Source organism: Alexandromys fortis, unplaced genomic scaffold (genome assembly GCF_014885135.2).
Source record: "Alexandromys fortis isolate MF-2015 unplaced genomic scaffold, M_Fortis_MF-2015_v1.1 scaffold_240, whole genome shotgun sequence".
Classification (NCBI taxonomy): domain Eukaryota; kingdom Metazoa; phylum Chordata; class Mammalia; order Rodentia; family Cricetidae; genus Alexandromys; species Alexandromys fortis.
In genome coordinates, this window is record NW_026068133.1 from 165631 (window position 1) to 193412 (window position 27782).

Below are 27782 nucleotides of genomic sequence, written 5' to 3' on the forward strand. Positions count from 1 at the left end.
AAAAAAATGTGGAAAATTTGAAAGTCTCTATAAGTAAAAGACAAAAAGGAGTAAAAATGACATGCTTAGGATGGTCAAGAAAAATATAGAGTAGTAGAAACAAACACAAAATACAAATAATTACAATTACAAAGTAATTTATTAAAATTTTATATAAATGACAAAAGTTACTACAATTGTTTAAAGAAAAATAAAAGTGAATGATGTTGGTTATTATAGTTGCATTTTAATTTTCTTGTATTTATTTGTTTTAGGGACTATTGAATGCCTGTGTGTGAACACATGGTCAAGAGGGCATCAGGTATTCTTGATTATTCTTTAAAACTACATTTCTTATTGAATCTAAAACTAAGATGGCAACTGGGCATCCCCAGCAATCCTCCTGTCTCTGCCTTCCACACAGCACTGAGTTTCAGGAACATGTGAGACCACATTTGGTGTTCTGTGTAGGTGCTGGAATCCTAATTCAGGTCCTCAAGTTGGAGCTCCTGGAAATGGAGTTGCAAGCAATTGTGAGCCACAAAGTGGGTGCTGGGACCAAATTTGGGACCTCTGCAAGAGGAATGAATGAATGCTCTTAACCACTGAACTGTGTCTCTAGCTCTTGGGATGTCTTTTTGTGACTGACAGGTCACTTAGTTTATTTATATCAGTATCACCAATCACAAGAGTAAGATGTTCTACAATGTTAAGCAGGGGAGCAGGAACTCCATTACAACCATATTATACCACCACTGTGTATATGGTTACAGTGAGACTAGATGTGATGACAAGCTTTAATTGCCAACTTGACAATCTACAAACAACTGGCAAGAGAGTCTCGGGAAGTGTTGTCTGTGTTTGAGTTGGCCTGTGGGTTACGTCTGCGGGGATTGTCTTAATTAAGCTAACGGATGCAGGAAGCCCAATTCACTATGGGCAGCACCACAACCTAGGCAAGTGGTCCTGAATTGTATAAGAGTGAAGAAATCAAGCAGAGCACAGGCAAGCAAGTGGACATGGGTGCATGCATTTCTCTCTGCTATTGACTGTGATTGTGATGTGACCAGCTGTGTAAAGTTCCTGCCTCATTATCTTCTGTGCAATAATGGACTGCAATTTGGAACTGTAAGCTGAAAAAAAAAAAAAAACTTTCTTTCTCTAGTTGATTTTTGCCAGGGTATTTGATCATAGCAACATAAGGAGAACTACATAGGTCTTCCAAGTCCTTGCCAATTAATTCCATTTCAAAGAAAACCACCACTTAGCTATTCCAGTACCTAGACCGCAGCAAAGCAAGCAACTCTTTCTATTTTGGGGGTGTGTTTTGTGTAGTCTGAGGCCAAAGTCAATTCTGCTGCTTTAACACTAGGTAGTGCTCTGAACTCAGGTTTGCATAAATTCTAAAGCTGATATAAAATGAGGTCTTAGTAAGCAGGGAGTTGGAGAGAAGATGGAGAAATTGCAGGTGTCTTGGTCATGAGTAATCGCTAAAAAAACAATTTATCTCATGCTCTCCCAGATTGAGGGAATATGTCAATTTTTATATCTCTCCCCAAAAGTACCACGAGACAGTGTTTCATCGATGAAATGTCATTATTCAGCACACAGTGATTGTGCTACTATTTAGGTCGATAGTGGTCAAATCAGGAGGGCAGGGGAGTTTATTGGGAAGAACAGGAGTGGGAGAGCAGTAAGAGAGGATACTAAAGAGTAAATTTATTTATTTAATCAATGTATATCACACAAATGTATGAAATTGTCAAAGAATAAGTAAAATATTAACAACAACAACAAATTGAGGAAAGCTCTGGTTCTTGGAGCACAGTTGCAAACTGATGGAGCACTTAGTATCTTTATGTTTGTTAAGAAACTTATGTGACCCAGACACTCTGCCAGCCTTTCATTCCTCTGCTAAGGCAGTGAAAACTGGGCTGGTCCAAAACAAAAGCCACTAGCACAGATCTGAAAGCAGATCATGTTTACAGAGTTTTTATAAGACACAGCACCCCCACCCCGGGGAGTCAAGGACTTTGCTCTTGACTGTATTTGCTGCGTATAGAATTGGGGATGGCAAGGAAAAGTCAGGCTTAGGTGACTCTACTCTGGGTACTGTTTTACTCTCCTTGCCTCTGAGACTTCCTCCCAACTTCTTTCCTCCCTCCCTCACTTCTTCCCTCCCTCACTTCTTCCCTCCCTCCTTTCCTCCCTCCCTCACTTCTTCCCTCCCTCACTTCTTCCCTCTCTCCTTCCCTCCCTCCCTCCCTCCCTCCCTCCCTCCCCCTCTGTCTCTATTACTCTTTCTTCTCTTTCTTCTTCCTCTTCTTCTTGTATATTTATCTTATTTTTGATTATGCTTATCTGAATGTGGATGTCTACAGGTGCCAAAAGCATTGGATCCCCCCTGAAGCTGGAGTTACTTGTGTAAAGCTATACATGTAGGTGCTGGAAACTGAATTTGGACCTTTGGAAGATCAGTATATACTCTTAATTGCTGAGCCATCTCTCCAGCCCTGAGACTTAGTTTGCTTACCTATACAATGGTGATAATAGGAATTGCTGATACTGAGCACAGTAGTCTCAGGACTCTGGATGCTAAGACAAGAGGATTATGAGTATGCAGGAAATCTGAACTATGTAGTAAGACCTGGTCTCACAAAACCAAACCAAACAACAGAAAACTCACAGTAATAGTAAACACAGGTTGTGACAGTTGCTCTTGATGTACTGAAAGAAAGGGGAAAAAAAGGCAAATTCTGTCTTGAAAGTATAACAGTGCAAGAAACTTGTCATTGCGGAATGAAAACTAGACACAGAGCTTTATTGAGTGGGTTGAAGAATTACAGTGGAAGATAATGTTACATTTCATTATTCTTTTTATTTTTAAAAATAAAAATATTTTTATTATGTTTCCCCTTTTACTTTATTTTGGAAATTTATTTATTTATTGAGACAGGGTCTCTCTATGTAACTCTGTCTACTCTGGAACTCACTATGTAGAGAAGGTTGGCCTTGAACTCATGGGGATCCTCCTGCCCATGCCTCCAGAGTGCTGGGAATAGAGATGTGCATCACCACCCCTAGTTCAGAGATTAATTAATGTATATTTCCTCTTCACAATGTTCTTCCCCAGACTCTTTGCTTTTATTCATTTAACGTTGCTTGCTATGCTTTTATTGTCCCTGCTGCCTTCATTTCAATGAGTTACAATTCATCAGCTTACCCTGAATAATTTGTAATGGCACAGCACATTCTACTTTAATTTTTCCATTTTCAGGCTTGTGCTCATTTATGATTTGTTTGTTCATAACTGTAATGAATCTTACATGACTCTTTTTTTATTTGCTTGTTTGTTTTTCAAAATTGGATTCCTCTGTGTAGCCTTGGATGTCTTGGACCTCACTCTGTAGACCAGGATTGTCTCAAACATACAGGGATCTGTCTGCCTCTACCTCCAAGTATAAGAATTAAAGCCATGCACCACCACTGCCCAGTTCTTGCATGACTCTTGATGTTGCTACTGTTATGCCTGTTCTGGGAACTGAGTTTTTAGAATAGTTGTTCTGTAAGAATATCCCCAAATGAAACCAGAAGACAGATATAAATTAGTAAATAAGTGGATTGCAACACAGACACACAGTAAATATGAAAAACCAAGACTCTTCCAGAGAAGTCACAATTTCTCAACTGCTGAATTTCAAGGCTCTAGAATGGATCCTGAAACCGATCCTAGGGTCTAGTTGTTGACCTGATTGGCTTTTTCCCACTTTGTCTCTTTCCTCCTAAGAACCTGGAAGAGAGTCCAGGATTGGCACTAGGAAACAGAGAACCTCTACAGCTCATGTGGAGCCCCAGGAGGGGTGGGAGACTAGAGTGATGTTTCAGTAGGACTTTTACCTGAACTCGGGTAAAAGTTTAGTAGGATACTGTAACTCAGGATCACAAAGAGGGCAGCAAGACAACACACTAGCTGAGTACCAAAAACATTTACTGTGCTATAATGAAACCAGGACCTCCCTTCCTCAGCATTTACTCTGTAACTTCTAATGTGATATGCCGTGGACCTGTTGAGATATGTCAACAGCTAAAGGTCACTGCATACAAGGATGAAGAACCTAGAAAAACAGCCTTGCTCATGGGTGGTTTCTTCCTCCTCATGTTTAGGCCCATGCTGTGGTGGTCCCTCTATTACCTCTTCACTATGGCTCCCTCCTGAAGTTATGGCCATCAGTCTGTGCTCAGCTGGGTGCCTTCCGTCTCTAGGGTACTTTGAGCTCCTGTCACCCCCTGCTGGGTACCCAGGTTGGAGGGGAGATTTCTTTTTGTTTGCTGAGTCACCTCCTTGCTTCTCCTTTCCCCTACCTTGTTAAGTGTTTCATCTCCTCTTTATAGTTTTGGACTAAGGCTTCTTCTTTGGTGTTGTGGCTGTGAGGGTTTGGAGGGAGGAAAGGGAAGGTGAAAATCATGTTAGAATATTATATTCTCAAAAATAAAGGAAATGATTTCTAAAATTAAAATAAAAGAAAAAATTTCATTGTAATGAATCTTTTTGACCATGGGAAATTTTAAAAAAGAACATTTATGAATCTGAGCTTTCTTTAAAAGCCATTCCATGAATTTACCTATGCTTTCTGCTATGGCTCATTTTGTAACGTTGTTCATACTTATTTTTGTTTCATTATTTAAGTGTTTTAGAATTTTCCATATGATATTTCTTTGAACCATTGGTATGTAAGTCTGTATTGTTTTTGTTGGTGTGACTTAACTATTGCATAATTGATACATGTATCAAAATATCAATTGTACTCCATTAACACATATTTTTAAAGGCTTATTTTTAAATCATGTGTATTTGTGTATGTCTCTCTATGTGAATGTGTTTAAACCTTCAGTGCCTATGTTATCTAGAAGAGGATGTTGGATCCCTGGGAGCTATAGATGCAGGTGGCTTTGAGCTGTTGGACATGGGTGCTGAAAGCCCAATTCAAGTCCTCTGCAAGAGCATCCTCTTTTATAGCCACTAAACTGTCTCCAGCCCCTAGTACGTGTAATTTCTAATTTTCTGTGAAAGAAAAAAAATTGACAAGCCTAGTCCTTAATTTCCCTATTCTTGTGGCTTTTGTGGTTTAACATTGCTGTTGATTTCTGGCTACATTTTACCTTGTTGATCAGAACTACTCTGGTTAATATTTACAAACTGATTGAAGATTCTATACCCTAACAAAAGTCTTATCACAAAGGATGTTCCAGGCATGCTTCAGCAGGACGTGCACTCTCTGCTACTGAGCAGAATATGGTTGGACACAGTACACCTTGTCTCTGTAAACTGTGCCATGTCTTCATGAGTTCTAACATTTTTTCCAACATTATAGGGTTTATTAGTTTATTTCCTCCCTCCCTTTCAGACAAAGGCTTGGTACACACTGTCTCTTCCACTGAAGGTGTGTCTCATTGCTAAACCTGTGTGTGTGTGTGTGTGTGTGTACATTTTTGTATGTACATGCAGGTGTGTGTATGCACAAGTGTAGAACCCAAAAGACAACATTGCATGTCTTCTCCAGTCTCTCTCTACTTTGTTTTTTTGTTTGTTTGTTTGTTTGTTTTTTTTTTTTTTTTTTTTTTTTTTGAGACAGGACCTCTAATTTAACTAAGAATTCATGATCTGACTGGACTGGGCTGCCTTAAAACCCCTCCCGGAATTAGGGTGACAAGCATGTGCCACCAGGCCTGACTTTTGATGGGTGCTGAGGACCCAAACTCAGGTCCTCGTGATTGCTTGACAAACACTTTTCCAACCAAACCATCTTTTCCCACTCTCTTCCTCTCTCTATCAGTCCCCCAAGAACCATCTGCAGCTTGTAGGATTGGAGTTTGCCACCAGGGAGGGCTTGCAATACAGTTCCCAAAGATGGCATCTCAACGCCCTGATACACCCACTCCCTCCTGAGTCTGCCTGATACTGACATTCTAAAATTAAGAAAAGAGGTGCAGCTGATGTATCCACCGACATCGAGATTGTCCATTGCTCAGCTGTCCACTCATCAGATTTATACTAGTGCTACTGGAGCACATGCTTCTAAAACTCTTTACTGGCTCTGATCCCAGATTGGTAAGCAAACACTCGGCCTTTGGAAACTAACTTATGGCGGAAGATGTGGTCGTGTGCATCCCTACAATGTGTACTTACACACACATTCATGAGTCAGCACACACTCATGTCAGTGTGCTATCCATAAGATTTCCTGGCCACCTCTGAAAATGTCTTTCTCCACCAAGGACCTTATTAATAGACTCAATTCCAGTTCTCCCGATGGATTCTTAATCAAACACAATGAGTTTAACCAACAAGCCCTGGAATATGATGCCCTGGGAATTAGTTCTACAAAAGTAGATTAAAGTGTGGGTGAATTGATGGTGAAACCAGGTTGGCAGCCCACCCCAAGCTCTGAAATACCTATTGGCAGGATGATGTGGCAATAGACTGAGCTCTTGTTGTTTTATCTGACATGTGGTGGTATTTGAAAATCTTCCCAAAGCCACTGGCCTTCATTCAAGTGTTACTGAGCTCTTAGAATTGTTGAGACTTCAGTAAACTTAGACTAAGCAAACATTCTAAGGTCAAGAATGTGCCTCAATAGTAAAATAGACATGAATTCTCTTCCCTTCCTATGCTTTTGTGAGTGTTGAGATCACAATACTCTTTAGCATAAACTTGACAAAGAATACTTAAGTATGTAATGTTAATTATTATTATTATCATTATTGCTTGCAACATAGAATAAATTTCCCCTTTCTCCAGCCCTATCTTTGAAATGACAGTCTGTCTTCAGCAAGTTTGTCATGTCCTCTCTTTCTCATGTCCCTCTGATCCCTTTTAAATCCCAACCCCGTACTAGCCTGGTCTCCATCCTTCCTTTTACCCTTATCCAGCACTGGTTCAACGGGACAAGAAACCCATGGTATAGTTTGGTGGGATAGTGGCAAAGCCCACGAGCCTAGGAGACACATCAATATCCTGGGGTGCCTGTGGGGATCTGAAGCAGAAATTCTGCAGGATGTTTGTGAGGAAAAGAAAAAGCTCCATTCTAGCCAGTCCTTCTCCAAAGCAGTACCGTTTTCCTAAAGAGAAGAAACAGGAAGGGTGAAGCCAGTTCTTAATGTCATCCTTATAACAAATCCCTATTCTGTATTCTCCATAGGAGGAAGGGCTGAGACCTTGAAAGAAGGCTCTAATCTCTGAGCCTCAGTTTCCTTTGTACTTGTGGTGAGTTGATCCTCACCAGGTTGTGACAAAGAGAAATGTGAATTTCCTTCTCTACAGAGGCGCTCTCCAGTATGGATGCCATGTAGCAACATCTGTCCTTCCTTCCTTCCTTCCTTCCTTCCTTCCTTCCTTCCTTCCTTCCTTCCTTCCTTCCTCCATCCTCCTTTCCTTCCTTCCTCCCTTCATTTCTTTCTTTCTCTCTTTTTTTCTTCCTTTTTATTGATTTTTTTTGAAACAGGTTTCTCTGTGTAACTGCCCTGGTTGTCCTACAACTCCCTCTGTAGACCAGGCAACCCTTGAGCTCACTAAGTTCCTCCAGTCTCTGCCTCCAGAGTGCTGGGATTAAAGGTGACTGCCACCACAGGCAGCTGCCACATCTCTTTACGAACTGGTTGTGTGACCTGAGAGAGACAACCAACTTAGTTTGAGACTTCAATTCCCCTAATCTATCTCTACAGTTTGACCATCACTTCTCCAGGATTCAGATATATAGGGCTTGGGAAGTATGGTAGTTTCAGCTGACTGGCTGAGGGTTTGATCCAACAGAATCTTCCAAGATGGAGATACAGAGATGAGGTATCTCTGTTGGTATGAGCAGTGGCCTGGCACTAGACAGTGCCCTCTTACCTATGGAAAAGGGTACAAATGCATCATTCTTCTTAAACTGCCCCTTGTTATCCAGGAAGTGATTTGGGTTGAAGTCTTTGGGGTTGGAGAAGAACTTGGGGTCCTTCAGCACAGAGCCCAGCATTGGAAACACTTCAGTGCCCTGTGGAGGAGGAAGGTTTGATTGATAAGATAGATTTGGATGGGTGTCCTGTTGGCCCATAGGGGTGACATAAATATAATATATGGGAGTTGGGGGGGCTTTGAGGAATGTGAGGTCATCATCCTTGAGACAGGAGATGTCGGGCTCATGTTATAGGACACAGGATGAATGGGTGAAATAGGGTCTGTGGTCTGTGGTGGGAGGTTGGAGGATATGTGCTTCATGTCTCTCAAGTCAACAATTGAAAGGTATTGGATTTATGTATTCCTAAAGAGGATACATGGCAGACATGTCACTCCTGCCTCTAATAGATCTAGGTAAATTTGAGTTTATGTCTTGAGATTTGATGATTGAGAGGCATGGAGTTGAAACTTCTGATTCAGAAATTATGGGGGGAGACCCAAGATATAGGAGATTCTACATAGGAGGCTGGAGGGATGTGGTAGCAAAGAAAGCCTATAACTGAGAGAGTTAGCGAGGGTTAGGTGGTTTCTAACAAGGAAGAGGGCCTCTGGGACCATGAAGAAGCCTGGAGATTACAATAGGGTAGGTGAGTCAGTACCTTGGGGATGAGGAAGTCCCGGAACTTGGTGTCCTTGGTGACCCTGCGAGCCAGGCCCATGGGGATCATGTCTCCAAATCTCTGTATCTCATGGATGACAGCCTCCGTGTAGGGCATCTTCAAGTGGTCCTCATATTTGGGCTGCCGGTTCTTACCAATCACCCTGTCAATCTCCTCTTGGACTTTGGCTGAGAAGAAGAGGCATATGTTTAGGATCCAAGAACCTTACCCTAAGAATGATAATACAAAAGTGTAGAACTGGATGGAGGCCATTAAAGAGTGTATGATATCATCAATCATTTTCAGTACATGTAAGTCATAGGCATTGTTGGAGGAGGTTCACATTAACTGGATCATACCAGAACCATGTGAATTTTGAGAAAGGAGATTTAGGCAGGGTTTTGGGGACAGAGGAGTGGGTCATTTGAGGTTCAGTTGATCAATACATCAGTTGACTCAACAACTAGAGGCTGGTGCCCACCACTTTTCTCTCTGTCTCTGCAGGGAAGGGAGTATCTAAGAGTCCAGTTTCTTGAGAGATGTTGGGGCTGATCAGAGAAGCATGTTTAGAATCTATATCACTCCCGTTGCAGCCTTACCCTGTACATCTGGGTGCTTCATGAGCAACAGAAAGCCATAGCGAAGGGTGGTGCTGACAGTCTCTGTACCAGCAAAGAAGAGGTTCAGTGTCGTCAGCACTAAGTTCTTCATATAGAACTCTGTATTGGGGTTCTTCTTCTCCTGCAGAGAGGGGAGAATTAAAGTCCAACCTACTCCTTATGCTTTTTGTGCCCTTCTGTTTTACCCTCTTTCCCTGCTCTAAGTCACTTCTCTTTGACCTAGACCTAAGGTGAGAAGAGGGATTATGGTGACGACAGCTTCTTTTCACATTCCAGAGCTTTGGAAGTGATCCAGTGCCCTAATCCAGTGCTTTTCTCTCATTCATGACTTAGTTGATTATCTGATCTTTAATGTCTAATTTAATTGTCAGTTTTTATTTAATGTGCATTAGTGTTTACCAAGGGTGTTGGTTCCCTGAAACTGTAGTTACAGATAGCTGTGAACTGTCATGTAAGTGCTGGGAATTGAACCCATGTCCTATGGAAGAGCAGCCAGTCAGTACTCACAACACTGACCCACCTCTCCAGCCCTCAGACAATGAGTTTTAGCAACAGGATCCTATTTCTTAATCATAGTCTTTAGTATTCCCTAAAAAAAATCCACCCCTCGGCCCTTTGCACTTTAGAATACATGAAATTTCATCTTGGCCAGGCACCACACACTGGTAATCCCAGCCTGCAGAAAGCATACCTAGGAAAACTGCTACAGGTTTGAGGCTATCCTGGCCTGCATAGCAAGTTTCAGGTCAGTCAGGTCTACATTAGCAAGATTCTGTCTCAAAACCAACAGGGACAAAATCTCCATATCTGTTCCAAACAGGTAGGAGGTCACTGTAAAGCTCAGGTCACACAGATGTAAACAGCCATGAGCACAGGCAGAGGCAAACAGTGTGTTAGCTGAAAGCACCAGCCTGAGTCAGTGGGGTAGGATGCATGACCTTCTTGCTGTGATATCAGGAGGTCCCCTATTTTCACAGGACTGCAGCCTCCTCATTTGTAGAATGGGAGTTGAAACACAACCTTTTTCAAGAGTTTTGGGTACTAAATATGTGAATAAAACTAAGCCTTTAAAATAGTGCCTGGAACATGGCAGCTTTGTACACTGGCTACTCTCTCAGCCTGTACAGCCTCCTGAGAACAAGGGGTAGTGAATGGAATAGTCATGTTGAATGAGGATTATACAAGGAGACTGATGAGTTATCCTCTGTCAACTCCCTCCTACCTGTCCCTGATTTCACCTTACTTGGCTTTGTACCTCCCATCATGCTCTCTGGCTTCTGGGTTTACCTGCTGCATACGGATGAGGAAGGAGTCAATGAAGTCCCTTGGGGAATTGGGGTCCAGGGTGCTCTGGTTCTGTTCCACCTTCTTGGTTATGAAGTCTTCCAGTCCCTTCAGTTCCTTAAAGGCCTGTTGCTGTGGCCCTGGCAGGTGCTTCATCACTGAAGAGAACATTTCGTAGAGCTGATGGTAGGAAGGGGATGAGAAACCAAAGAAGCTGTCACTAAACAAAACCCAACAGATATGACATCTGTCTTAGGATGTGGGGTGTACACATTATCTGTCCAGAAGTTTAGACATTCAAGTGGGGCTGTGTGGCAACAGAATTCTTATAGTTTAAGTGTGAGGGCTATTGTTCAAGGTTTTAAGTGAGATGGATTTGGAAACACATGCAGGTTTGAAATGTTCAGGTGAGACGGGGGTGGGAAGCATCCAGTTGTTGGGTAGGAGTTACCTATATAGATGTTTAGGTTGTTGGGTAGCAGTTACCTATGTAAATGTTTAGGAGGTTGGTGACTTCATCTAGGGACAGCTGTTCATATACTAATGGGGTTTGGATTGGTGAGTTCTAACAGGCTTTCCAACATTCAATGAGTGCTGGATAGTCACAATAGATAAATTACTCAATCAACGTAAGTATCCAAAAGCAGTGTAATGGAGAAGGAAAATGTGATCCATATACACAAATGAATTATTTTTCAGCCATTAAAAACAAAGTTATGGTATTTTCAGCAAAGTGGGTCCACCTGAAGATAACTGTATTAAGCAAATTTAACCAGTCTTAGAGAAATAACTCATGTATTTTTTCATTTGTGGTAGACATATTAAATCATGGGTGCACATATCTATGCATATATGTGTACATGTGTATCACTTGGAAGTAAAAAAAACCTGTCTTAAGGGACAAAGAGTAGTAAAGGAGAATGAGGTATGAGAAAAAGGAAGGTAGAGGATATGGGGATGAATAGGCTCAATGCACAATATATGCTTGTCCAAAAAATATTAAAAAATGGTATTTTAAAATAGTGCTGATATTCACATGTTCACCTGCATTGCTATTCAAACGGCTGCATGGAGGACCCCACTTAAATGTGGAAGTGAGCTGCATTGGAGGACCTTTAACTGGGATGTTTGAGGGACAGTCTATGCAGAAATTTTGCTTAGAGATGCAGGGGTTTAGGTATTTCCATGGCTGAGTAAAGAGCTCATCTATATAGTTCAATGGACTTGTTCCATATGTTTTGCAGATAGCACGTGATTAGAATGACCTGAATTTGCAGCACCAGGCACTCAGGAACTGAAGAAGGCTAGTGCATTCAGCAGGCCTTCCTGTAGCAACCTTGGCTAGAGAATAAAATAAATTGTCATGGTAATGTCCTCTCTCTCTCTCTCTCTCTCTCTCTCTCTCTCTCTCTCTCTCTCTCTCTCTCTCTCTCTCTCTCTTCTTCCCTCCTCCCCCTCTCTCTTCCTCCTGCCCTCCCCCTCTCTCTATCTTTCTCTCTCTCTGCCTTATTCCCTCTCTTTTTCCCTCCCTCTCTTCTATTCTCCCTCCCTCCCTCCCTCTCTTCCTGTCTTTCACTCTGTGTGTGCATGTCTGCTTGTACTGCTGGTTCTGATTTCAGGTGCAGCTGTAAAGATGTGTATTGACATAAGTTCAGGTGCGATTGCCAGGCTACTTTGAAGGTACCTAATGAAAGGAGGTTGGCAGTTTTGGAGTAAGCTGGCAACTGTGGTCTTGGGCTAGTAAGACAAGGTGAAACAGGCTACCTGCCCAGTGGAGGTAGCTGTGAACTGGAAGCTTCCCAGCATCATCCTCAGCAGTGACAGGAACTCTTTGTCCTCATAATCAAAGCGGTCCCCGAAAACAATGGAGCTAATGACATTGCAAACTGTTCTGCTCAGGTAGAATGTAGGGTCAATAAAAGCACCTGTAGAAAAGGAGGAGGATGGAGAGCAAGACGTTGGAGCTTGAAAAAGGCTTCCTCGGTGGATAGCATCAGATATTTTGTATCAGAGAATTCAAAATGAGCACTCGCTGCAGCATGGAGTCCTCCAACTCCACCAAAGCCCAGACACCAGGTCCCACAGCAGGATCAGGGCTTTCTTCCCTAGCCTAGTTCCCATTCTGGATGTTGGTACTGTTTTATCTAGGGTATCTTCCCCTTGGTTGGTCCTGAGAACTTGCAGAGCTTTGCTTACCGTTTGTCTTCCGGAATGCCTCCAGGAGAAAGCCCGCCTCCTCTTGGATGCGCTCCTCTATGCCACGCTTGCCCACACCGAAGTCCCTCAGCGTGGCAATGGAGAAGCGCCTCAGCTGCTTGGCACGCTCCCCGTTGCTGAAGACTACACCTAGGAAGGAGAGTAATGGGCAGAGAGAGGTCAGCGAAGAGGGATGTGGCTGACTACTGACCATCCTTGGGCTGTTCCCCAAGAGCGAGTTAGAGGACAGAAGAAAGAAGGAGACAGGAGGACAGATGCCAGAGGCACAGAGACACAGGGACACGGCACAGGCGAGAGAAGGGAGACTAGGGAGATCTAGGGGAGGATACAGTTGTGAAAGAGTTATAATTGAGCTAGGGAAGAGAAGGACAAAGAAAGTCTGGGAAGAAATGATATTTCTGCCATGATATTGAGCTTGGCAACAGATTTCTGTGATGCCCTGACAGTGGAGGAAGAAATCAGAAGAAAGAAAGAGAGACAGCATCCCAGGCAATCACAGAAACTATGAATAATGGGATAGAGAGGGGGACATCTCCAGAGCGTGTTAGAGGCATAGAATCCAGATAGAAAATTCCAAGATATAAGTCAAGGCGTGGCTGGTGTGTGTGGTAAGGGAGGGGAGGGGGAGGGAGACAGAGGCAGAGAAAGACAGGAAGATTAGGAAGCAATGGGTCCAATACCCAACACAGCAGGAGGCAGTGATGTGGATGGAAGAGTCAGGGAGAAGGCTGGGGAAACTGATGCCTTCCAATTATTCCCTGCCACATTCCCCTGCATATTGTCCCCCTTACCATAGCCTTTGAAGAGCCAGTCAAAGGTGGCCTGCTCGCCACGCCCACTGAATTCCTCAGCTTGATCCAGCAGAGCCTCCTTGACTGCTTCTTGTCCACATAGTACCACAATTCGGCGAGGCCCCAGGTAGATGGTGAACACGGGACCATAGCGTTCGCTGATCTGATGGAGATGGATGAACAAAGTTAGAGGAAAGAGGTCACACCTTGACAACAGGTCTGGGATTCATTTCTCTGGAGTTCTAACAGCTATCAGATGGGTCACCCCAAGATGTGGTCTCACATGCCTGGCTCTTCACAATTCCCCCAGACTAAAATTACACCCTAGGGTCAACACCCTACCACAAAGCCCCTATTAAAACTGGACATCCTCCATGCCCCCATTCTACCCTTCGCCCTGCCCAGTGGCACCTTCATGAGGGAGTTGTACATCTGCTCTGTGTCCAGCTGAAGGTAGTTCCCGATGAAGGGCAGTGGGGTGGGTCCTGGAGGCAGCTTCCCTGAAAATTTCCTCTGCTTCCAGACAGACATGAAGACCAGGACGACGAGGAAGGCCAGCACAGTCACCAGGAGCAGTCCAGAGGACAGCATGGTGGCGATGAGGGTGACAGACAGATGGTGATGGCTGAATTGGTTTGCTCTTATACATCCTGAGGTGGAAGGCGGCCTTTGGCCTTGATTATGCAACTGTTTTATTTCACCTCCAGACTACCACCCCCTATCTTGCAACTAGCTTGAGACACAGCCAACAATCGAAGAGGAGGAGGCCCCATGAGGGAGTGGACTGAATTTGTGACATCTGAGGGCTCTGTGTTACAGAGGAAAGGGACAGTAGACAGAAGACATAACTGAATCCTTCATGACATTTGTATTGGAGACCCTTCTGAGCCCTGGATGTGGGTTCTCCTGGAAAGAGACCAAAATGGTGTGATATTAGGGTCTCATTGGCTTGAAACAGGACAAATGGCTATAAGTTTGGAAGTTCATTTTCTTTCTATTTTGAGACAAATTCTTTCTATGTAGTCCTGATTGGCCTGAAGCTCAATATGTCAATAATAGAAATCTACCTGCCTCTGCCTCCTGAGTGCTGGGATTATAGGCCAGTATCACTACCCCTAACTCCTGAGCCTTTCAATAAAGAGAGTCCTGGATTTACAGTAGGGGAGATTTCAGGACTGTAGGTTTTGGATCTTGAAGCAAGACTGTGGATGAGGAGTACCTGGGAGAAACACATGGAAATTCCAAGAGGATCTTGGAGTAAATATCTGTACCCAGGCAGGGTATACTTTGGTTTTGGCCCTAGACTATATTTGACACTCAGAACCATTAAGGAAGTTCCTATAGTATAGGAATGTAGGATCTAGAAAAGTTGGGGAAGACCAGAGTTCTATTTCAAAGGAACTTTGCACAGTACTAGAGATAATATCTGAGGATCATGATCATCAAAGGGTCTGTCACTGAAGAACAATGATAACAACCACCAATACATTAGAAAAGTTCTAATTTACAAAAGTACCTCCATTCCTTTCCAGATCCTTAGGAAAGGCTACAAGGTTCACTGGCTCATGGCTGTTGTAATTTACAAAAGTTCCCTGTTTTATATATGGATGCACTGAGAATAGGACACAGAGGGTGGCACGGGGGCCACATACATGAAAAGTCTGTAAGCCAAAGCCATCAAAATCTTCCTTAGCCTACATTTTCAGCTTTCTCTTTCTAGACTTCTTTTCCTGGCCAGTGGCAGGAGAACATGGAGCAGGTCAACATTGGGATGTGTGGTAAGCAAACTGATGCCTGCACTGCCTGGGGATGTTAATAACAGGAAGTGAGACTGGGGCCTAGGTAATCATCCATCATGGGAAACAAAAGAGGACCCTGGGATGCTAAAGCTGGCCACAGAAACAGGAATAGTCCACTGTTCTTCCACATTGAAATTTTTTTATAATAATTAAGGTAGTTACCTTTTGATAAACCTATACCCCAGAAAGATTATGTGTATCCCATCTGTGGAATGTTAATAATTATGAAATTGTCACTTCCTCAACCTCACTGAGATTGCCAAGATCACAAAGGATTTGTAATTTGACTTGTTTTTCCCTTCATTGCCTGACCCACCTCATTCTAGGAGTCATTCAGGGACAGGGTGGGTGCTGAGATTGAGATCTGCGGTGGACAAAAGAAAAGACGCCGGCAGTTACTATGTCAGTTTCAAGCAGACCCAGGAGGGAGGGGATGGGGTTGGTATTGAGATTGTCCCCAGAAAGCACTGAGGACAGAGAGAAGTTAGCGCTGAACTTGACACCAAGGGGATTTTAGTAGAATCACCTCTTAGGCTAAGAGGGACCTTGAGAGTGGAGGTAAGCTGTCACTGGAATTACCTGAATTGAAGGCATACGTGTGCCATCATATAGTCTCTGGATTTGGTTCCAGCAGATTCTGACATAAACACCAGGTACTTGCTGAGATTGACCTGAGTTAGATCCTGGAAAGGACCTCTGGTGGACACTGGCAGGCTTTCATGGATGGACCACTCATGGTGGTACCCTAGCTTTAGACAAGAGGAGGTGGGTGAGGCTGGAAATCTATAGCTGGCATGTTGCTCATTTCATTCTAGGCTGTTGGACTCTGAGACAGGTTGGGGAGACATGAAACGCAGAGAAGAAAGCTATTTGTTGAGTTTGGAGGAGAAAGAGGCAGGGAATGGGATTAGCCTAGGCTTGGCAGGTAGCATTATCTCCTTAATCCTTATTACCAGCCGGCACCTGCACCAATTTCAAACCTGGACCTCTCCTTCCCACTGTTTCCACTTGAATAGGAGAAAGGGAATCATTTTGGAGAAGTTGTTTCTTAGTGAAGGTGGTACCAGCAAGGAGCCCAAGTGTTCAGGCAGGCTCCCATGATCTGTACAGGGGATAGGGTGGGAGGGCCAGAATGGGAACTGAGGTTGAAAGCTCAAGAGAGATCAAGTGTATTTGCTCTTAATGATTTTTGTGGGACCATGAATGTTAGAGCAGAAACTGAAGTCAGGTGAGAGAGACACGGGCACACGAACAAGGGGTGGGTGCCTACAATCACCTGGAAGAGAAATGTCTAAGTGGATGTACCACAAGACAGGTAGTAATATATTGAAGAGGTGTAAAAGACCGGCAACTAGAATTAACCAGGCTAACTTTATTATAAAATATTCAGCTTTAATAAGGGTAAGGAAAGGGGGGACTTACAAAGCCAGAGTTCCCACAAAGCACAGGAAATACAAAGAGGGAAAACAAGTGCACATCGATGGTTTTATAGACTATTTGGGGCCCCGGGGGAACACACCCCACAAACAAGGTGATTGGTTGTGATTCCCCATCAATATATGAGTTAATACATAAAAACAACAAATATTAGCTATTTTTCCAAGTGTTATTGCAGCTTATTCATCTATAAAAAAAAGGAGATGGATTGATGTTACTCTAAACCTCCATCTGCCTTTTGTAATCTATGGTTTTCACCGTAGGATAGAGGGTCCAGCAGTTTAAGACCATTGCCAGGTGTTCTTCAGAATTCTCTGCCCCACACCTTCTAGCACTATGAAAGTTAGTCAGCAAGGAGACAATTTCCTGGTCAGTTCAAGATTGATTTCTCTATGTCCTGCAGCCAAAGTTGGTGGTGTCTTCAGCAACAGGGTCCTAACATCTAGTTATGGGGGGAAGCCTGTCTTCTTTTGAGTGCCTCCAGGACCAGCCAGAAGAGAGTATCTGAGAAACCTCCTTCCCCAATACTTATTTACTGAAGTCAATCATTACTACCCTTCTATCTCTGCAGCTGTGGTTAGGAAATTTTTTCTGGAAGACTGGTGCTCTATTGGGCAACTTCTGAGCAAGCATGGATTATTATTATTAGATGTTTAGACTGTTCTGGATGGAGCTGAAGCCTGCACAGGACTTTGCCTTACTGTCTATCTTCCCTCCCTTTACCTTAAACTATCCACTTGTTTTCTTTCTTCTTCCTGCAAGTCACTGTGATCCCTAAGAGTTCTCTGTGTTCATGGATGTCTTCATGTTATTATCATTTTGACAAGTAAGTTACAATAGGTACTTTTTCTTAGCTTAGCTTTGTTTACACATTCTTCCCTATGTATAATTTTGAGTATGTTTGGGGTCTCTGTGGAAAGGCATGTTGCAACATCTGTGTATTAGTTACTATTCTGTTACTATGATAACACACCATGACTAAGACAAAGTACTGGAGTTTATTTGGGCTTACCATTCCAGATGGGTAATAGTTGGTTGTGGTGGAGAGCATGGTAGCTAGTGGCGGGGACTGTGGCAGAAGACTGAGCACTCACCTCTTCAACCCCAAACACAAAGCTAAGAGCAAACTGAAAGTGGTATATGGACTTTTAATTTAAAATCCAGGGTCAAGTGACATACTTCCCCCTGGGAGGCTATACCACCCAAACCTCCTCCAACAGAGCTACCATTGTAGGACAAATCTCATTCAAAGCACTACAATGCCCATGTGGACTGATTAATTTGTATCTGTTGCTTTTATTGGTTAATGAATAAAGAGGCTGCTTTGGCCTGTGATAGGGCAAAATTGAGCTAGGAAGGAAAACTAAATTGAATGCTTGGAGAAAATAGGTGAGTCAGTGAGAAGCCATGTACACACCACAGGAGACAGATACCTCCACCAGAGCCCGCTGAAACTTTGCATGTAGGTTAATGGAGACTGGTTAATTTAGGATATAAGAGCTAGCTAAAAATATTCTTAAGCTACTGGCCAAAAAATATGTTAACATACCAATGGAATGTCCAAAAATCCAGTAATTGTTCAGTCCATGAGGTTGGATGTTTCAGCTGGTCTTCAGAATCTGCAAGAATCATGAAGAAGTAGGCTCTAGTGCCAGTGAAAACAAACAGGCAAAGAGAGCCAGCTACCTTCTTCCATGTCCTTTATATAGGCTGTCTTCAGATTGAAGGTGGGTCTTCCCACATCAAAGATTCAGAAGAGGAAGTGTAAGCAGAGGCTGTTTATTTATTCCTGGCTATTCAGACTCAAAATAATCACACAGAAACCATATTATTGTCAATATTTTTTAGCCAATAGCTTAAGCATAGTTAACACTAGACAAAAATATTCCTAAATACAGGTTCTGGTGATAGGTGTTGTATGTGCCTATCGGCAGATAGGAACTAAGTTTGGCTGCAAAGGCTTTAGGGGGTACACAAATATTACCACACAGTAATTCATTACAAGTAAGATAAAAAATAGCACTGCAAGCACTTTAGAGTCCAAATTCTAGAATTCAAAAGCAAACTATTCCTCAAACATTTTGTGAGACATTACCTTGCCTTTTCATCTATCAGCTTTTTTGTTTTGTTTTTATTGTCTTTTTTTCTATTTTTTTATTGAAAAAAAAAATCTGCCTCCTCTCAGCTTCCCATTTCCCTCCCCCTCCTCCCACCCCTTTCCCCCTCTCCCCACTCCTCTCCACCCCCCTCTCCAGTCCGAAGAGCAGTCAGGGTTCCCTGCCCTATGGAAAGTCGCCTAGCCAGTTTGGATGTTCATCTATCAGCTTTTATAGTCTCAAAATTAGCAGAGTATTTATAGCCTTCTCGAGGGAATCCATGTAGGTGATTCATGAATCACTTGTCAGAGACTTCAATACACTGAGTACATTGCAGTCATTTCTGTCCTTATTGATGCCACTTACTATGACCTTGAAGTTCTCTAGTGCAGGCATTTCACAAAAGTCACTGAAGTCATCTGCTTTGTCTACAAGGGCCTCCTTCACAGCCTCATGTTCACATAAGACAGGCACTGGCCATAGACCAAAGTGTACAGTGAACAGAGAGCCATATTTTTCCTGGAGCTAGGAATGAAGGAAAATACAGAAGGAAGGAGTAAATTGCAAAATGGTGGGACACCCAGTCAAGGAATGTAGAGGGTAGAAATTCTAGGAGGATGAAAACATAGAATAGAGAAAGGTAGAAGGGCTATTGGGGAAAAAAGCATCAAAATGACTCCTTGACTTTGGGAGTGCATGTCCCTAATTTTGTACTGCTTAGCTTTGTTTGTGAAACAGTGGGCTTTGACTTGATGAATTCTGTGATCTACATATTCTCTTTTTGAAATGCCAGGTTTTTAGCATCTTAAAAGTCTAGGACAATTTGAGAACAAAAGTTGCGCTTAAAGAAAGGAGATTCCCAAAATCCTTAGAATGTGATCCAGAGTCCTGAGGAGAGAGGGCTCTGTTCTACTGTGCTCAGAGTCTATTTTTTTTTCCTCTTCATTTTAGGATTCTATAATTTCAGAATCCTAAGTTTCCTAAAGTTTCTTTCTGAGTCTTTGTTTAGGAATCATGAGTTTTTGTGTGTAATCATCTATGCTGTTTGTTGACTTCATTGCTATAAGAAGCAATGAACACACTCACCTTAAGGAAGAATTGAAATAAGGCATCAACACAGACTTGTAATACGTTCCCTCCAAAACAGTACTGGTGTGGTGCCAGGGAATAGCTTCCCTTCATTACTGGTTCTCTTCCAAACAATCAAGATGAGCAGGCAATGCATGTAGAGTACCATAAAGATACTGAAGGCCCACTTAAGTTCCATGGCGCTAAGTCAAAGGGTTATGACCTTGGATCCAGATCCTACCTACATAGCTTCTAGGAGATCAGCTTACACTAAAATCTGAACCCTGTGGAATACAAACTATCCCTGTATTATGCCATCAGTTGTCCGATTGTTTGATAGGTGTACAGTTATGTAATTTTTAATCTCTCATCTGCACTGTAGTGATATTTCATTAGTATTTTAATAAACAAAGCTTGGATAAAGATCAGAGTAAAACAGCCCCACTGGTCAGTCTTTTAGACCAGGCAGTGGTGACATACATGTTTAATCCCAGTAGTTACACTTCTTTGCCATAGAAACCAGGCAGTAGTAATGCATGCCTTTAATCTCAGCCCCAGAGAGATATACAAAATGATAAGAGACAGCTCTCAGACTTAGTCTCATTTCTGAGGATCTCTGGAGGCAGGATCACCATTTCAGACTAAGGCAGACGTAAGAGTCAGTGGTTGACTGTCTTGCTTTTCTGACCTTCAGGTTGTTTTTTTTTTTATCAATAGTTAATAGAGTTATATTGAATTTACCCATAAAACTTTACAAGGGGTTTTCCCCTTTCTTCCCATTTCTAGTTTCCCATCTGTCCCTCAGCTTCATATTCTTTGTAGCATCTGAGAAACAGCCAGTTTATAGGGACTCTGCATAAGGTATAGACCTTCCTAGTCCTTCCTACATTGTTCTGCTGCATGAACTCTCCTTTAGACCTTTGTTTTTATTGACCTTGGAATGCCAATTTCTTGTGCTTTACTTCCACCTGTCCAGAGAAGTTCAGAGGCAAGATGTTTACTTCCTTAGTCCAGCATATCCAAGGACATTATACATGCAACCCCTGAGACTTTCCCACTTATCCCCAAGACTTCTATCCCTCTGAATCACATCTAATGTAAGTAATGAGGATGATTGTATGTGTTTGTGCATGCGTGTGTGTGTATGTGTGTGTGTGTGTGCAAGAGAGACACACACACAGAGAGAGAATGTGGTGTTGTGAGGATATTATAAAAATGGAGGGGAGGGAATGGGGCATGAATTTGATCCAAACACATTATATTCAATCATGAATATTCAATAAAGTACTATAAAACAAGTAAACCAAATTTTATAGGATGTCATACACATTCTTATCTACTGCAGATAAAAACAGTAATGAAAGATTAGATTGCATTGATTTATCCAAAATTAAGATGCAGAGAGACTTAGAACCCAACCCTATGAACAGGATTCACCATTAGAGATGATGCCTTAAGAATCTTAATAAAAAGTTCCCAGTTCTTTTCATGTTAAATATTTGTAAAACTTCTATTCTGGCCCCAAATAAATTTGCAGGCTATTGTTCTTTTTCTGTGTACGTTGATACCACCACACAGATCTGACCCTGTCCTTGGATGTCTGGGTTCTCACATTTGGAAATTGAGTTCCTTTTATTTACCTGCAGATTCCAAGAACAGAGCACGAGTTATGCATGGCACTTACAATTGTAATATTAGCAGCTAAATCAGGATTTAGGGACAGCCTGGGGATATGTGGCAAGAGCTAGACAGGGAAAATGATAAGAATTTAGTTGGCTAAGAAGGTGTCCCATGTCCAGGAGAAATGGTGAGATTTCTAGGAAGACTGAAAGTATCACATTCTTCATGCTAGGCCTCCTCTTCAGATACCTTTCCTTTTATTCTAAAGAAACAAGATAAACAATTAGTTTGCATCCTCTTTCATGGCTCATGTTTCCTATAGCTGCATTCTACCCTTCCTCACCACCTAATGTTACCCTTTCTTCATTTCCTTTCTACATGTTAAACTATACACATGAGTGTACACTTATTTACATATATAAATGCATTCATGATAGAAATAATTTTGGAGATCCCTCAAAAACAAACAAGAAAATAGCAACAACAATTCCCTGCAAACCCAAACTGACACATCAACCAGCTGTTTCTCTCCTGGGCATCCACCCAGTGAATCCCATACCTTACCGTAGAGGTACTTGCTATATTCACTACAGCAAGGAATCAACATAACTGTTCATCAACAGGTGAAAGGATAATGAAAACCTAGTGTGTGTCTAAAATTAAATCTTGTTCAGCTCTAAAAGAAAAGAATATAACCACAAAATCTATAGGGAATTGAAAAGACTTAGAGTATATAATATTAATTGAGGTTATACAAACTCAGAAGGAAAAATAAAACAAACTCTCATTTGTGTCTCCTAGGATGCCTTTCATAAGGCAGAGAACTATCATCTCTGGAGTCTCTCATGACTCTTATTTCCTTTTTGTCTCCCTTTCTCATGACTCTCCCTAACACACATACAAACACATCCACACCACCAGAATGGTATCCGTTATGATATGATTATGATATGATTATGATTGTGTGTAGCATGATTAACAAAAACCCAGAAACAAATATTGGGGTTCAACCTGAAGGTCAGAAAAGCAAAACAGCCAGCCACTGGCTCTTACCTCTACCTCAGTCTGAAATGGTGATCCTGCCTCTAGGAATCCTCGACGTGTTTGAGAGATGTCTCCTCCTATCTTATATTCCTTTCTAGGGCTGGGATTAAAGGCATAGACTACTACCATCCAGTTTCTATGGCAAACTAATGTGACTACTGTGATTAACTGTGTGTGTTACTATTACCTGGTCTGTAAGACTGACCAGTGGGGCTGTTTTACTCTCTGATCTTCAGGCAAGCTTTATTTATTAAAATAAAAATGAAATATTACTACATTTCCCTTTTGTCTAAAATAAAAAAATAGGCTATTGCTAATATAAGAAAAACTATATACAGTAAATACAATAACTTTATACAATATGTACGGGCAATAAACACATCAACAATATCTAGTACACTTCCAATTGACAAATACAGAGAAAATACTCCATATCTATCCTATCAGTATCTATTTTGGTGAATCCAAATCCTGTCCTTAATTTGCTTTTTTGCCATAGCTTGCTTTCTGTGTCAGGTAAACAAGGAAAATTATAACTATAACTATTTAGTCTTCAACTCTCCCTTTGAGACCTAAAAAGGAAATAATATTAACTGAGAAAGAAGGAAGTGCAGGCAAGCGACTTCCAAAAAATGTGAGAAATACCAGAAACATTTGGCTTTCTAGACAGTCACCCAGAGTTCCTCTGCAACATTGGAGCATCTCTCTTCAGCTTACAGGTCTAGCATATCTAACAGACTTTTCTGTGAAACAGGATGTATTGCAGGGCTATCCTCCCTTGTCTTGACAATGTTTGGCAGTTGCTTTTTTTGTGTCCTGCTTGTCCAATTAGGAAAGAATACTGTCAGCAGTCAAGGCAAGGGCATTTTTTTTGCCAGTTGAGTTTCTCCAATGCCCATTACCTTCTCTGAAGTATATTGGTGCTGCCAGAAGCAGACATGTCTTATTGTCATAAAAAGAGCCTATATTATTAAAACATCTTAAATGCCATATTCTGGAGATCTCTGAATTGTTTGAAGATGACCTGTCTATCTAAAATATATCTCTGCTTTACCTTGAAAACATCCATTACATTGTAATATAACTACAAGTTCAACTATAATAGGTGACTAATTACTAACCTGCATTTCCTTGTTATATTAAACAGTTGGTAATGATATCGTTCCAAGACTAGAAATTTGCATTACATTGTTAAATGAGCTGTATAGGTACAATATCGTGAACAAGTTTAGAAACATATGTTTTAACAAAATTAATCTCAAATTTGTATCAATATACAAAATTTGTATACAATATACAAAAGTCTATTCCTATGTAAAACGTTTAAAACTAGTAATTGTTTTTAAAATAAATTTAATAATCTACACTTATGTTTTATCAATTGTGGATGATTGTACCTAGTGATAGTTTTGCTTAGTCTACTCAGTAATACAAGAATGGACCTTGTGCTGGTTAGTCCTATGTCAACTTGACAAACGAACTAGAGATATCTGAAAGTAGGGGACCTTAATTGATAAAAATGCCTCTATAAGGTCTGATTGTAAGGTATTTTCTTAATAAGGGATTGATGGAGAAGTGGGCAACTCATTGTGGGTGGGGCTATTTCTGCACTGGTGATCCTGAGTTCTATAAGAAAGCAGATTTAGCAAGTAATAGAAAACAACCCATAAGAAGAACCCCTTCATGGCCTGTGCATCAGCTCTTGCCTTCAGGTTCCTACCCTGACTTCCCTGGATGATGAACTGTAAAGTGGGAATGCAAGCAAAATAAACTCTTTCCTTTTCACATTGCTTTTGGTCATGATGTTTTGTCACTGAAGTAGAAAGCCTAACTAAAATAGTCTCTGATGACTGTGACTGATAAAAATGATTTCTTTTGTCCTACTGACAAAAGATAGAACACAGAAGCTCTCTGATCCTCTCTTTTCCTATCATTATCTAACACTCTCTCTGTTCACCCCTGTACTGAGAATATCTTAGTCTGTATTCTGCTGTAACGGAATTTTGGTTTTGTGGCTCTGGAAGCACTTATTTTCAAGAACACTGACCTGGCATCTGATGAATGCTTTGCTGCTGTACTTTGATATGATACATGCTTCAGCAACTATACCTCCTAAAACTAGTGGCGAAAGCTAAAAAGGAAACTGAACATTCTTAGCTAGCTCACCCTACAATGGTGACTTTTATCTATTATCAAAGTATTATTTTTTAATATAAAATATTTATCACACGTTCACGTATCGACACTTTGTAGCTAACTGATGATACTATTTAAGGAGGTGGCAGGACAGCCTAAGAGGAAAAGCTTGCAAGAAAGTAGTAGGTTGTTGGAGAGAAGCTGATGGGGTCATAAATTCATGGCATGTGACTCTCTCTCTTCCTCAGTGTCCTATTCCTCCTCTTTCCATCTACCACAAATAAGAACAAATACCAGCTCCCATACTTAGATCAAAGCCCCAAACGGCATGCCTAACCTGCCATAAAATGAACAAAAGTTGCTTTGCAGTAGGAATTTGTCCATAGTGACAAGAAAAGCAACAAATGCAGGAATTAGACTGTAAACATGACCATATTACTCGAAGGCTGGAATCACTGTCAGTTGGGACTCAAGTCTTGATATGGGAGCTTGTGGCTGATCAATCTGTAGTCCATTGTAAGTAACCTACTTCTACCAGACAGGCCTCACCTCTCAAAGATTCCATAATTTCCCAAAACAGAACCACTAGCTGTGGGCCAAATGCATAAGCACATGTTTTGGGCAACATTCACAATCAACTATCCAACATAAAGGCAAAAAGGTTTATGACCTTGTCACACGTGGAAGATCACACTTCTTAACAATGTTATAATGACATTTAAATTTCTTTTTTTTAAAAAAAATATTTATTTATTATGTGTACAATATTCTGTCTGTATGTGTGCCTGCAGGCCAGAAGAGGGCACCAGACCCCATTACAGATGGTTGTGAGCCACCATGTCGTTGCTGGGAGTTGAACTCAGGACCTTTGGAAGAGCAGGCAATGCTCTTAAACTCTGAGCCATCTCTCCAGCCCCTGACATTTAAATTTCAACATGTGGTTGTAGAGATGACATTCAAACTGATGCCTTCTGCACACACACACACACACACACACACACACACACACACACACACTAGATATACACACACATACAAACACATAGCCCTTCACACACTAAATATATTTTTCCCATACCAATAAGTCCCAAGTTTCATTTTGCCGACAATCCTTTACACAACCATTTACTTGTGGACTTTATTATTCATCATTCACCTGAGAAAATATAAACCAGGATAAACTTATATTGTGCATGTATATAGCTAATGGAAAGTTGTGCATATGTGTATGCCTCAGATGAGATTTTTATCTTCTCTTTGTCATAACTTGTTTTCTATCTACAATAGAATTGATGATAAATAGAGAACTGGAAGGTCATATTGACTCAACTACAGAGGAAGAAGGGGGAGAAACTGAGCAAGAACCAGGTAAACAACATTGACAACTATAGAAACCTTCCAAATACAAAGACATTATAGGACAAAATTGGCTGGAGATGTAGCTCAGTTGGTAGTTTTTGCTGAGAATTTATTAAATTTTGGACTTGGTCATCAGTGGTATGTGAGGGCACATGCATACAAATTCATAACTTTTGAAATGGAACAGGAACATAAATCATTTTAAAATACATAATTAATGTACTTTCAGTAATAATGATTTTCCATATGTATTTTCATCAAAAGAAATTACAATTATCAAACACCTAAAACCATCAGCACCATCATGATTCAGTGGTCAAAGATGATTCTACAAATATGGTCCCCTTGATAAATCATAAGAGGTTAATATGCACCATAATGTCTTCCCTATTTTAGAGACAAGGTCTAATGTAGCCCTGCCTGACCTTAAATTCACTTTGCAGACAAGGATTATACTGAAATGTGATCACCCTGCATCTATCTCCCAGGTGCTGGGTATACAAGCATGAGCCACTATGGTCATATTAAGAGGCACTGAGGATTAAATCCAGGGTTTCATGTACGCTTTGTAAGCCAGAATTCTACCAACTAAGCTACACACAGGGCACCCATAATTTCTTGTATTTTTGTTTTGTTGTGGGAAAAACAGCCTCACTATGTAGCCCAGGCTGGCTTAGAACTCCTGATCCCCCTGCCTCTACCTCCCAAATATCAAGATTACAGATTTTTTTTTTTTTTTTGCTGCCAACGCAGCTATTTGTTTTACATCTTATTTTATAGCCCAGACTGGTCTTTAACATGTGGTCAATTTGCCTCAACTTGTGAAGTATCTGGATTTGCCAGCTAATGTCAACAAGCCTGGTTATGATTTTGCTGTCATTGGTTTTCACATTATGTTTGAAATATGGTATACATTTTGGCAGTGTTTGCCTGTCTTAATTGATGACCAAACATTTCTTCTAAGATGTTCTTTTGTTCTTTGTTTTTTGTTTTACCCTTCTAAAAAAAAAAAAAAACCAACTTGAATATCACCATAGAACCTTCGTCCAGCGATGGATGGAGATAGAGACAGAGACCCACATTGGAGCACTGGACTGAGCTCCCAAGGTCCACTTGAAGAGCAGAAGGAGGGAGAAGATGAGCAAGGAAGTCAGGACAGTGAGGGGTTGGTCTACCCTCTAAGACAGTGTGCCTGATCTAATAGGAGCTCACCAAATCCAGCTGGACTAGGACTGAACAAGCATGTGATCAAACCTGACTCTCCGAATGTGGCTGACAATGGGGGCTGACTGAGAAGTCATTAATAATGGCACTGAGACTTGTTTCTACTGCATGTACTGGCTTTTGGGGATCCTAGTCTGTTTGGATGCGCACTTTCCTAGGTCTGGATGGAGGGGGAGGGCCTTGGACTTCCCACAGGGCAGGGTACCCTGCCCTCTCTTAAGGAGGGAGGGGGAGGGAGGAGGGGGAGGGAGTGAGCTGGAGAGGAATGGGAAGAGGGGAGGAAGTAGAAAATTTTAATGGAAAAATAAAATTTAAAAAAAACTTGTATATATATTTAAAGTTCATGCGTTCTCTCAATACAAAAAAAGAATTTTCCATTACTCTGATGTTCCAAGAATATCTGAAGTATTTCAAGAGTTGTGTATTAATGTCAAAATTCAGTTGATTTAAATTTACATTTGATTGACTATATCACATTTGAAATGCATTTGGTGGTTGACCTCTTTGTTTGTC

The 27782-nt window shown here is 41.4% G+C and overlaps 1 protein-coding gene and 1 long non-coding RNA gene across 2 annotated transcripts; one reads left to right on the forward strand and one right to left on the reverse strand.

Annotated features, from left to right (window-relative positions):
• Positions 1 to 6705: 6705 nt before the first annotated feature.
• On the reverse strand, positions 6706 to 14117 carry LOC126491011 (cytochrome P450 2A3-like). Its single transcript, XM_050126389.1, has 9 exons — positions 13898 to 14117; positions 13487 to 13649; positions 12675 to 12824; positions 12243 to 12403; positions 10482 to 10658; positions 9174 to 9315; positions 8575 to 8762; positions 7871 to 8012; positions 6706 to 7098 (listed from the first exon to the last, which is right to left on the reverse strand). Exons 1-9 carry the CDS (start codon positions 14075 to 14077, stop codon positions 6917 to 6919), a joined length of 1485 nt encoding a protein of 494 aa, XP_049982346.1. The 5' UTR covers positions 14078 to 14117; the 3' UTR covers positions 6706 to 6916.
• Positions 14118 to 16889: 2772 nt separating this feature from the next.
• On the forward strand, positions 16890 to 27496 carry LOC126491022 (uncharacterized). Its single transcript, XR_007589295.1, has 3 exons — positions 16890 to 17548; positions 25974 to 26054; positions 27083 to 27496. It is a non-coding gene; the product is annotated as an uncharacterized lncRNA (long non-coding RNA).
• The last annotated feature ends 286 nt before the right edge of the window (positions 27497 to 27782 follow it).